A 12,500-nucleotide genomic window follows, 5' to 3' on the forward strand; every position below is an offset into this window, starting at 1 on the left:
CGGCCCCAAGGGCTCCACCTTCTCCCCGGGAGCCTGGAACGAGGCCTATAGTTATAGTTTAGCTCCAAGTCCGCTGGGGAAGGGACCGGCGACCATGCCCAAGGGAGCAAGGATGGTGGGGATGGTTGCGGGGCAGGGTGGGGAGTTGATATGCCCCTCTCAGACCAGTTTGGGACTCTCCGTGAGCTCAGGGTCGCAGTCTCACTCTAGTTCGTTCACGTCAATATCAGAACCTTCCGGACACAGGCACCCAGGCACCATAGGGATGATGATGGGGAGGCGGAGTGAGACAGAGGGGGCGGCATCTAGCCCCACTGACGAACGGAGTGGTCTGGAGAGAGGGATGGGAGGAGGAGAGAGAAGGGAGAGGTCGGCGCGTTCTGTCGCCGCCGCCAATGCATTTAAGTTCCGTGAGCGTTCTCTTTCCACGCCGACGGATTCCGGCTCGTTCTGCTCCACGGACAACATCTGCGGCGGGATGTACGGCCTCGGTGGACTACCTGGAGCCGGTAATGGGACAAACGGGAACGGTGGCAGCGTTTTAACAGAGATGCGCCACCCACACCACCATTACCCTGGCGGCGAGGGCGGTGAGAGGGGCGAGAGCTATGCCCTCTTCTACCCCAGCGGGAGCTCCGAGGATGGGAGCAACAGCATTGACAACGTCTCCGTAACCGACGGCAACTTCCCCCCGAGCGGTCGACTACGGTTACGTTCTCGCTCCATCTCGCTGAAGAAGTCCAAACGCAAACCCCCTCCACCCGTCCGGAGCGTCTCGCTCGTGAAGAATTTAGGGGACGCCGAGGGGCGCGTGCATGGCCACAACGGAGGGCACTACCGGGATGGACGCCCCAAATCCCTACACATCCCCCGGGACCACCTCCAGGACTTCCAGCCAGACTTCCTCCTACCCTCCTCCTCCCTCTCCAAGCCCGATCTGGAGGAGCCTGAGCTGGGCCACGGCGGCGTGGACGGACCCCCTAGCCTCGAGGTCCACGGACCAGACACAACAGAGCTGTCCTTCCCAGCCCACTGGCAGCTGGAGGAGTGGAAAGCTTCTGACCCCTACAGGTCGTTGTCTGGGTCTAGTACAGCCACAGGGACGACTGTTATAGAGTGCATGAAGGTAAGAGAGTCCTATACACAAAGGGCCCTATTCAGACATGAGATAAGTTGACCAACATGAAGTCAAATTTGGACTTAAATCCATGTTAAGTCTACTTATCTCAAGTGTGAATAGGGCCATTAGCACTTCCCTTAGTCACAGGTTGTTGGTATTTTGCTGTTTGTACTGTCTATACAGTGGGGAGAACAAATATTTGATACACTGCCGATTTTGCAGGTTTTCCTACTCACAAAGCATGGAGAGGTCTGTAATTGTTATCATAGGTACACTTCAACTGTGAGAGACGGAATCTAAAACAAAAATCCAGAAAATCACATTGTATGATTTTGAAGTACTTAACTTCATTCCTCACACTGATTGAGTAGTTTAAATGTAATGTTGAGCTCTCTCTCTTTCTTGTGTTTTTGTGCAAACCTGTTAACAAGAGTTCTGTCCGTGGTGCTGAATGCACAGTGTACTTTTCCCTCCGTGTAGTTCATTGTGTGTTTAATAATGAAAATACCTACCAAAAGGAGAACATGGATGTGGTTTTTTCTGTGCTTGTTAAAAAAGTACAATAAGTAGCATATCTGGACGTGATTTACAGTGTAGATATATTTGTCAACACAGTCATTCACATGATGTATAATCTTGTAATATAATTCTGGTCTGACATATTCGAATGTGGCCCTCCATGGAAATAATTACCCAGGCCTGGTCTATATTGTGTCATGCAGCATTGCCCAAACCTCTTCCTGAAAATCTACAGTCCTGTAGGTTTTCAGTCCAACCCTAACCAAACTAGGTACCTGACTCATCTAGTTAAGGCGTTAAGTGGACTGAAAACCTACTGGACACTAGATCTCTAGAAAGAGGGTTGGGCAGCCCTGGTTTAATTCAGGAATTTTTTTCTGATGTGCGACCAGGAAGATGATTGTCATGTTTTTAACCATTCATGTCTAATACATTTAATCGAATCACATTTAATTGAATCTAAGGTTCGGGGCAGCTCCGAGTCTCTCCTGGACTCTCCCTCCACCTCCAGAGCCACCTCCCCCTCCCTGCTCTCCATTGAGGCAGAGTCGACCAAAGCTTCCTCCCCCTTCAAGCCACCAGGACTCATGTCCCCCTCCAGCGGCTACTCTAGCCAGTCAGAAACTCCGACGCCCATCACCCCCTCCAACCAGGTGGCAGGAACACCAACAGGGCCCGCCTGCACGTTGGGGTGTAAGATGCGCCCCAAAATCCCAGAGAGGAAGTCTTCGTTGCCAGCTACATCACCACGGGACCCTGCCGCCCGATCGAGGCTGTCCTTCGAGATGCCGGTTAACGCTCATCTGGATTTGTCCTCCATCAAACCAAAACAGAAGGCCAGCCGGCGCCATTCTGACACGTCCACCGCCACTAAGCCCGGTAAACTGAGTGCCGGCGGCCAATCAACTCTCCCAGTGGTGACCACGAACGAGCTCCGGAACATCCGCCTGCGTTCTGTCTCCCGTACTGACCTGGAGGACTGCCTTGATGGAGCCTCTAATGACATCATTGAGGAGGAGCAGGGTCGCGACCTTTCCCCCCCTCCTGTCACCCCCGGTTGCATCCCCGGCCCCCTCGTTGCCCCCAGACCCAAACCCCCTGTGGCCTTCAAGCCCCCATTACCCAAACGCCCCCTCAACATCCTCCTCAAGTCCCCCTCCTCCTCCCCCGTTGCTTCCGAGTCCCCCCCTGCCTCCCCTGTTGACCCTCCCCGGCCCATGCCTAACCCCAGCATCTACATGGTGGTAGGTAGGAAGCCCAAGCTGAAGAAAGCCTTCCCTCACACCCCCACCAGCCCCTTTAGACCCCAGGAACATCCCCAAACCTTCCCCCTCCACTACCCCCAGAGCCTCTATGATGCCCCCTCCTTCCCCCACACCCGGTCCCTGTACGATCTGCCTCCTCTCCCCCTGCCCCAGCCCCTCCTGGAGGACCCCTCCATGGAGCCGGAGTTCAACCCTGACTTGGAGCTCCGTCTTGGGCCTGAGGATGGAGGGTCTCTCCCCTCTCCCTGCAGTAACCAGGAAGTGCAGGAGACTCAGGATAAGAGCAAGTCTCTACCTAGCAGGATGACCATATCCTGTCTGGCTGAATTGGACAAGAAGAAACCCAAGGTAGGCCAGCTGAATGGGTCAGGGTTCAATGGGTCAGGGTTCAATGGGTCAGGGTTCAATGGGTCAGGGTTCAATGGGTTAGGGTTCAATGGGTTAGGGTTCAATGGGTTAGGGTTCAATGGGTTAGGGTTCAATGGGTTAGGGTTCAATGGGTTAGGGTTCAATGGGTCAGGGTTCAATGGGTTAGGGTTCAATGGGTTAGGGTTCAATGGGTTAGGGTTCAATGGGTTAGGGTTCAATGGGTTAGGGTTCAATGGGTTAGGGTTCAATGGGTTAGGGTTCAATGGGTCAGGGTTCAATGGGTTAGGGTTCAATGGGTTAGGGTTCAATGGGTTAGGGTTCAATGGGTTAGGGTTCAATGGGTTAGGGTTCAATGGGTTAGGGTTCAATGAATGCCTTTTTTTTGTTCTGTGGTCAGTCAGTCAATACTGTCTCTCTCTCTCTCGCTCTCTCTCTCTCTCTCTCTCTCTCTCTCTCTCTCTCTCTCTCTCTCTCTCTCTCTCTCTCTCTCTCTCTCTCTCTCTCTCTCATAAACATATACAGTATATTGTCTGCATGTATTTACTTGCTACATGGCACATTGTCCTTTGGTTATCATGTACACCACTAATAACAAATCGCTCCCCAAGGTTCCTCCGCCGGTTCCAAAGAAGCCCAACGTTCTGCTTCTTCCCTCCAACGGTACCACCGACAGACAGGGAACACAGACAGACTGCCCTGCCGCCCTCCGCTCTCCCGTTGGTGCGTTCCCACCAGAAGTGATTCCCGGGAAAGAGGAAAACCAGGAAAATGACCTGGGAATAGGGACGGATGAGGAAAGCTCCATGGAGTCTTCATTACAGGGCTCTTCTTTTACAGACGTGGAGGGGAGGCTCAGCATTACAGAGACAGGCAGAAGTATGTTTACAATGTTATGATGGGAAATGAATAAGTCAAAATCAATTTAGCTGGAATTCAGATCCTGTCAGGGGTGAAAGTGTTACAGTGCACAACTTCCTTTCCGGTTTCACTTCAATCGTAGTTGAAATGGAAGTGGTTACCATCGCAAATGAAAAACCAATATTGTTTTGATTGGTCATTGTTAATTGTTTTCTTCATTTATTGATTGATATCCATTGATAGAAATGTTTCTTGTTTTCATTGGTCTGTCGTCAGAGAGTAACTGACCAATCATATTGTTTCCAGGTGATGATGCGGAGAGTGTTGAGGAGAGCAGTTTGGTCGTTAGTGACAAGACGGAACTCCACATCACAGAGGAAATGGATGATGATGTCAGAGGACACACACCTACCACACACACCACAGAGGACCTGTTCACCAAAATACACAGGTATGCCAATACACACGCACGCTCGCACACACACACACACGCTCGCACACACGCTCGCACACACGCTCGCACACACACACACACACACACACACACACACACACACACACACACACACACACACACACACACACACACACACACACACATTGGTTTTACTATCCTTATGTGGACTAAGCAATTCATTCTCATTTAAAACAATGTTTTTCTCCCTTAACCTAACCTTAACCCTCACCCTAAAACTAAACTTAGCCCTAAATATAAATATAACCCTAATTCTAACACTAAGCCTAACCGCTAAGCCTGAAAAGCCTTTTTCACTGTGGGGACCGGCGAAATGTCCCACTGGTCCAAATGTTACTTGTTTTACTATCCATGTCAGGACTTCTAATGCGTTTAACATCTCTCCTCTTTTCTTCTCTTCTCTCCTCCCTACAGGTCAAAAAGGAAAGTCCTGGGCCGTAAGGAACCAGGGGACTCGTTCGGCAGCCGCCAGAGTCTGGTCTCTCCGGTGAAGCACAGCACCAGTGGTGGTGACCTCCGAACCCTGACCTTGGGCTCAACCCCGCGCTCCACCTCGCGGAATGACAACTTCATGGCCCTGCTCCAAAAGAAGGGCAGCAAGTCCAGCACGGGAGGGGCCAGAGTCTCTGCTATGGAACTCCTCAAGAGCACAAACCCCCTCGCACGACGCGTCACAGAATTCTCCACCTCGGCAGACGGAGGAGGGGATATGACCACCGGGAATAATGGAACCAGAATGCCTCAGGACCAATGAGAGTTTTTAAACCAATTGTCCCAGGTCATCCTCTCTCTCTCTCTCTCTCTCTCTCTCTCTCTCTCTCTCTCTCTCTCTCTCTCTTTCTCTCTTATCTCCCGAGAAAGTAGTTTGAATCTAGTTATAGACTTTTCGATCGGACTATTGATGGAAGAAAGGAACGTCCAACCAGACCACTCAACCACTGATTGACCTTTCACAAACGTTTATTAACTGGCCAATGGTTGGTCACAATGGTCATCAAAGGAGTTCTGTTTATCACGCCGTCCGTTCCATCATTAAGGGGTATTCTTTTTTGGAGGTCTCCTTCAGTCTAAAGGAGAACATTAGGATTGTTAATGTCATACTTCAACACACTATTTTTTTTTTTAAACGAGAGAGAGACTATACTAGGGAACGTTTGATTGGATAATAGACCTGGGTACATCGCAGGCCTGTGCTCGATGGCGACAGATGCCACACTAGTCTTTTGAAGACATGGGGTGAGTGTGTGTGTCGTATTTTCTGTCCCTCGCACAACAACAACAACAACAACAAAACCACAACGGTTTAAATCGAAAACATTCCACGGGAAGATTGACAGTTGGACATGGTACCAAGCCCCGATCCTTTATGTTTGAATCAAAGCACTTTGGCGACTGCCTACCGAGGTAGTTTACAACAACGAGGAAAACAACAACGCCTGTGTCCTCCCTGTTATTCGTTTGTTTATGTTTCTCTTTTCATACGCGATAGAAGGCCATATAAATGTACAAAGATATACATACATACCGTATAAACTGAAAAAATCCGCTTGAACTGTTCTAACAGACTATGGAGAGCCACAGTAGTAGTATAATAGTACTACACTAGTACTAACAGTAGTAGTACAATAGTACTACACTAGTACTAACAATAGTACTAACAGTAGTAGGACAGAAGTACTACAGTAGTACTAACAGTAGTAGTATAATAGTACTACACTAGTACTAACAGTAGTAGTACAATAGTACTACAGTAGTACTAACAATAGTACTAACAGTAGTAGGACAGAAGTACTACAGTAGTACTAACAGTATTAGTAGTAGTACTACAGTAGTACTAACAGTAATAGTACTACAGTAGTACTAACAGCAATAGTACTACTGTAGTACTAACAGTAGTAGGATACTATGTGATACACCTCACAGCACACAACAGGATCAAACCAACTGAACGGAAGGAGCGACGCTATGGAACACAATCCCACGAACCCTTACCCACGGATCTCCTCGCACTGCCGTCAGAGTGTGTGTGTACTTGCGTGCGTGTGTGTGTGTGTGTGTGTGTGTATACAGTTAATGATAACCAAACACAGCAAGGGAGGTGTGAAAGATGGCGGGCACAGAATTGAACCCTGTGGATCTTTCTTAACAGAGAGTATGATACAGGGTTGGGTTTATTTAACAGGGTTTAGACTGGTTTCCGTTAGGACCAAAGGACTGCCATAAACAGACCAGTGGAAACGTGTGTGTGTGTGTGTGTGTGTGTGTGTGTGTGCGTGTGTGTGTGTGTGTGTGTGTGTGTGTGTTTGTGTGTGTGTGTGTGTGTATGTGTGTGTGTGTGTGTGTGTGTGTGTGTGTGTGTGTGTGTGTGTGTGTGTGTGTGTGTGTGTGTGTGTGTGTGTGTGTGTGTGGGGACAAGGGCTTCATTTATCCGCCCTAAGGAGAGGATTAAGTGGTCTGAATCATGTGGCTGTAGTCTTTGGAGTTTTCCGTGACGTTTTGGAACTGAGAGAGGATTCTGGGCCTGAGGGGATTCCGGAACTGTGATTAGAACCCACTTTTCTAACAACCATCACAAAACAAACCGAGACAGTCCAGGAAAACAGCTAACCATCCATCGGCCATATTGAAAAATGCATCACCCTCTTCTTTTTGCCCTCTCCACATGTTTTTTTCTCATACTGTCCGTTTTGTGCAGGGGTGATGTCGCAGCCTTTTCCCCTCGTCCACTCTCCCTCTCTTCTCGTCCACTCTCCCTCTCTTCTCGTCCACTCTCCCTCTCTTCTCGTCCACTCTCCTTCTCTTCTCGTGCACTCTCCCTCTCTTCTCGTCCACTCTCCCTCTCTTCTCGTCCTCCTTCCTGGCAGGAACACATGCTCCATCTGTCTGTCTCTCTCTCTCTCTGCCCATGGAGTAGCCCCCTCCTCTTCACATTTCTTCGTCCTCCCCTCATCCCTCCCTCCGTGCCCCTCCCATTCTTTCTGTGCATCTGAGCTTCACGCTCACAGACGACACAGCCTGAATGTCAATGGAAGGAAAGAAAAGGACGCCGCGTTGATATCGTGTTCAAGAGTGCTATGTTCAACTTCATCTTTCGATCCAACCCTCTCTGTCAAAAATACAAATGTTTTTTTATTTTTTATCCTTCTGCTGCATTGTGCATCTGTCCCTATATCCAGACCAAATCAACCATCCATGTTACAAGGAAAACAGGAGGGTGGATTGTGTGAAAGAACACACAAGAGACGGATGGAAAAGGGTATGAATGTCTGGATGTGTACTTAAAAGGAAAGGATAGTGGACTTCTGGACCCACTCAGACTGTGAACACGGATCTTAACCTATCCTCCTTTCACCACACTTTTCCAGAACCATTACATTGGGGCTGTGCAAACCCTGGTGCTATTAAGCTACAGCGCCCCCCTGTGGATGAAGAGAGGGAGCACACCCTGTGAGACTACTGCTCTGTCCCTCCAGCAACAACACGGAGACGCAACGACTCCAGATGAATATCTGGATGCTCTTTTTGTTATATCGGTCATTCAGGAAACCAGAACAACAACGTCAACAACTTATAAAGACAATGAAAAGAACGAGAGAAAAAAAACCTATGTAAATGAACACGTTATTAATAAATAGTCAAGTGACGCTTGTTTTAAATATTTAGTGAATGGAACTACATAAAAAAAAAATAACTATGACAAAACTCAGTGTTAGTTTGCCTTGTAGTCTGGCGTGATGTTTAACCTTCTGTGTTTTCTACATAGAAATATAATTACTAGAATGGACACCCCTATTTACGTCAATGGGGCCATAATGTCAAATTCCTATGGTCAGAGGTTCTATGCCCATTCTACTGGTTATATTCTATGGTTTTCAGCTACCTTGATATTACACTCCCTTTGAGGTATGCAGAGTTGTTACTCTTTCTGTTCTGAAGTACTGTAGTTATTATGGTTACTAAGGTAATGCTGTATACTATGGTTACTACAGTCATATACTGTGGTTATTACGGTAATACTGTATACTATGGTTACTACAGTCATATACTGTGGATATTACGGTAATACTGTATATTATGGTTACTACTGTCATATACTATGGCTGTTACAGTAGTGGTCGTCACTATTCCTACTATTACTACTCTTGGCTGTACCCTTATATTGTTCATAAAACACAGGTACAACGATAGAGAGAAAGAGGGAGAGAGAAAGAGTTGAAAAAAATGTAAGCAATAGATAGATGACTTAGCCCAAGACCGAGGATGAGGCAGGAACACAATACTGTAACTCTCAATCCAGTAGCAGATTCCAGCTCTAGCCACAGAAATGGTTGCGCAGTGCTACACACACACACACACACACACACACACACACACACACACACACACACACACACACACACACACACACACACACACACACACACACACACGAAGAAATACAGATTTGTTCAGTAGCCTACAGTTGGCACATACAGTGATTTATCATAGTGGGTTCCAAACTCCAATCAACCATGTCTAGGAATGTGGTAGAGTATTACAGAGTATGGGAGCAGAAGAGAAAGAGGTATGAGGATAGGGGGAGGGGGGCGAGGGAGAGAAGGTGGGTAACATTTCACGAGTGGATATATCACTCCTCTGAAAGAGGGGATCACAGTTGGGTTAATACAAGTTCTGTCCATCGATTTATTTTCTTTCTTTCTTTCTTTCCTTCTTTCTTTCCTTCTTTATTTCCTTCTTTCTTTCCTTCTTTCCTTCTTTCTTTCCTTCTTTCCTTCTTTCCTTCTTTCCTTTTTTCCTTTTTTCTTTTTTTCCTTCCTTCCTTCCTTCCTTCCTTCTTTCCATCTTTCTTTCTGTCTTTCTTTCTGTCTTTCTTTCTGTGATAAGGACAGCTCTTAAAGCTTTCCCCAAACTCCCCACAGAACACTAAAAGTCTAGAGAGAGGGAGAGAAGAAGAGAGAGGGAGAGAAGAAGAGAGAGGGGGAGAAGAAGAGAGGGGGAGAATAAGAGAGAGAGGGAGAAGAAGAGAGAGGGAGAGAAGAAGAGAGAGGGAGAGGAGGGATGACAGAAAAAGATGTCCTTTAGTCAGTTTGTGTTTTATATCTTGTTTCTGCATCGACATCAAACAGCAGCACGACAAGCTGTTAACAACCATCTGGTTGTCATGACGCCTAACAAACAAACAGACATATTAATCTTAGCCTTTGTCTCAAATCACATCCTACTCCCTATCTAGTGCACTACTCTGGTCTAACACTTGAAAGGGTTTCAAATGAGATTTGATCGCACCCTTTTGAGCTATGTTGAAGTGTTAATCTGTATATACAATGTAAGTACCATTAGACGACCCTTATTCAGATTAAATATAGAGGTGATAGGATGATTAGGGACAGGAGTTATTTTTCTGTCAAAATATGTACTTTTTTTTTCCCCGAACAACATTCTTACAGAAATCTAGCCCCATAATTTTCCCTCACCACATTACCTAACCAATGCAGGAAAAACTCAGGGTCCTAGTTATAGGCTATGAGAAACAAATAGCATATAACTCTCGGCCCAGAGTGTTTCCCGGTCAGGTCATGTGGTCAGGAAAAACTCCTGTCCCTAAGTATAATGAGTATAACCGATAATTAGTTGTACAGCAGTTTTAAACTGCTCACAGTACTCTCTGTATGTATAGGACCAGGACAATAATAAAGTTTTATTAAGTTAAAAGACACACACAAAAACACCCACGAAACAAGATGAAGTTTGTTGGGTTAGGCTACTCAAATAAAGAGAGAGAGAGTTCTTGGAATTATTCTATTTTTGTTATTTCTCATTGGAAGGACATATTTAAAACTCTACTGCATATATGATTATTATTATGATAATTATCAATAACCTCAGTTTTCAGATCCAGCAGTGTGGTTTATGTAGCTGTTGGTTTGAACACATGCAGCTATGTATGTCTTGCCAATGTGATTCAAATTATTATATCATTCAAATAAATTATTTTTCTTGCTTAACACTGATTTTGTCTATGGATGTCCTTTTGAATTTTTTCTGACTTGGGGTGTATTCATTAGTGCCCACCATGGCAAAACGGTAGCAAAGTGTGTTTGCCATGGAAAACATTTTTGCAATGAAAATGAATGTCTCTTATTGAACAAGTTCAGGTTAGTCCCTCCTCATTTCAGTCGTTTGATTCATTTAGTTCCTAGAGAATACAAACGACCCTGTTATCATATCTGTGTTTCCTGAATGAAAGAACATTGCTGGTGATAGCAAAAGAAAATCTATGATCAGTACAAGACAAATGAAAAGTCATCCGTAACTTGAGAACTGTTTTGATTTCATTAGCGTTTTGCCTTTTTCAATCACCAAAAACTGAGCAACAATGAATATATATTATAACATATTCACATACACTATTTACATTCATATAACCCTTCTGTGTTTGGGTGTGTTCACTTTCTTCTCCAGTCTGCTTCAGACTGTGTAGTTAAACCTCTCCAGTCTGCTTCAGACTGTGTAGTTAAACCTCTCCAGTCTGCTTCAGACTGTGTAGCTAAACCTCTCCAGTCTGCTTCAGACTGTGTTGTTAAACCTCTCCAGTCTGCTTCAGACTGTGTAGTTAAACCTCTCCAGTCTGCTTCAGACTGTGTAGTTAAACCTCTCCAGTCTGCTTCAGACTGTGTAGTTAAACCTCTCCAGTCTGCTTCAGACTGTGTAGTTAAACCTCTCCAGTCTGCTTCAGACTGTGTAGTTAAACCTCTCCAGTCTGCTTCAGACTGTGTAGCTAAACCTCTCCAGTCTGCTTCAGACTGTGTAGTTAAACCTCTCCAGTCTGCTTCAGACTGTGTAGTTAAACCTCTCCAGTCTGCTTCAGACTGTGTAGTTAAACCTCTCTAGTCTGCTTCAGACTGTGTAGCTAAACCTCTCCAGTCTGCTTCAGACTGTGTAGTTAAACCTCTCCAGTCTGCTTCAGACTGTGTAGTTAAACCTCTCCAGTCTGCTTCAGACTGTGTAGTTAAACCTCTCCAGTCTGCTTCAGACTGTGTAGTTCAACCTCTCCAGTCTGCTTCAGACTGTGTAGTTAAACCTCTCCAGTCTGCTTCAGACTGTGTAGCTAAACCTCTCCAGTCTGCTTCAGACTGTGTAGCTAAACCTCTCCAGTCTGCTTCAGACTGTGTAGTTAAACCTCTCCAGTCTGCTTCAGACTGTGTAGTTAAACCTCTCCAGTCTGCTTCAGACTGTGTAGTTAAACCTCTCTAGTCTGCTTCAGACTGTGTAGCTAAACCTCTCCAGTCTGCTTCATACTGTGTAGTTAAACCTCTCCAGTCTGCTTCAGACTGTGTAGCTAAACCTCTCCAGTCTGCTTCAGACTGTGTAGTTAAACCTCTCCAGTCTGCTTCAGACTGTGTAGTTAAACCTCTCCAGTCTGCTTCAGACTGTGTAGCTAAATCTCTCCAGTCTGCTTCAGACTGTGTAGTTAAACCTCTCCAGTCTGCTTCAGACTGTGTAGTTAAACCTCTCCAGTCTGCTTTAGACTGTGTAGTTAAACCTCTCCAGTCTGCTTCAGACTGTGTAGCTAAATCTCTCCAGTCTGCTTCAGACTGTGTAGTTAAACCTCTCCAGTCTGCTTCAGACTGTGTAGTTAAACCTCTCCAGTCTGCTTCAGACTGTGTAGTTAAACCTCTCCAGTCTCAAGATGATGGACTAGAGAAGTTATTCATATATCAATAAATATATAGCCTAGGTTTCATTGTAGTTTTTCCTACATCCAATGTATTCATACATTAAATATATCATTTACATTCGTATATTCCTTGCCATGTTTAATTAAACGGTAGCTATGTTTTCTTACCTCTGTAGTGAGCAGAGTCTGCCTCAGACGGTGTAGTCTTGTGTAGTG

At 45.9% G+C, this 12,500-nt stretch overlaps 1 protein-coding gene across 3 annotated transcripts in view; it reads left to right on the top strand.

Moving 5' to 3' along the window:
• Window positions 1–8,068, top strand: part of nhsl2 (NHS-like 2) — a 149,725-nt gene extending 141,657 nt beyond the window's left edge. For all 3 annotated transcript variants that reach the window (XM_036957749.2, XM_090214411.1, XM_036957751.2), the window contains exons 5-9: window positions 1–1,126; window positions 2,104–3,252; window positions 3,882–4,149; window positions 4,438–4,582; window positions 5,021–8,068. The exon at window positions 1–1,126 is cut by the window's left edge and continues 265 nt beyond it. In XM_036957749.2, the coding sequence (XP_036813644.2) occupies window positions 1–1,126; window positions 2,104–3,252; window positions 3,882–4,149; window positions 4,438–4,582; window positions 5,021–5,360 (3,028 nt within the window). In that variant the 3' untranslated portion in view covers window positions 5,361–8,068. The remainder of the gene's footprint in view (window positions 1,127–2,103; window positions 3,253–3,881; window positions 4,150–4,437; window positions 4,583–5,020) is intronic.
• Window positions 8,069–12,500: the final 4,432 nt, after the last annotated feature.

This window comes from Oncorhynchus mykiss, chromosome 21 (assembly GCF_057628025.1).
Source record: "Oncorhynchus mykiss isolate SJ-2025 chromosome 21, ASM5762802v1, whole genome shotgun sequence".
NCBI lineage: Eukaryota > Metazoa > Chordata > Actinopteri > Salmoniformes > Salmonidae > Oncorhynchus > Oncorhynchus mykiss.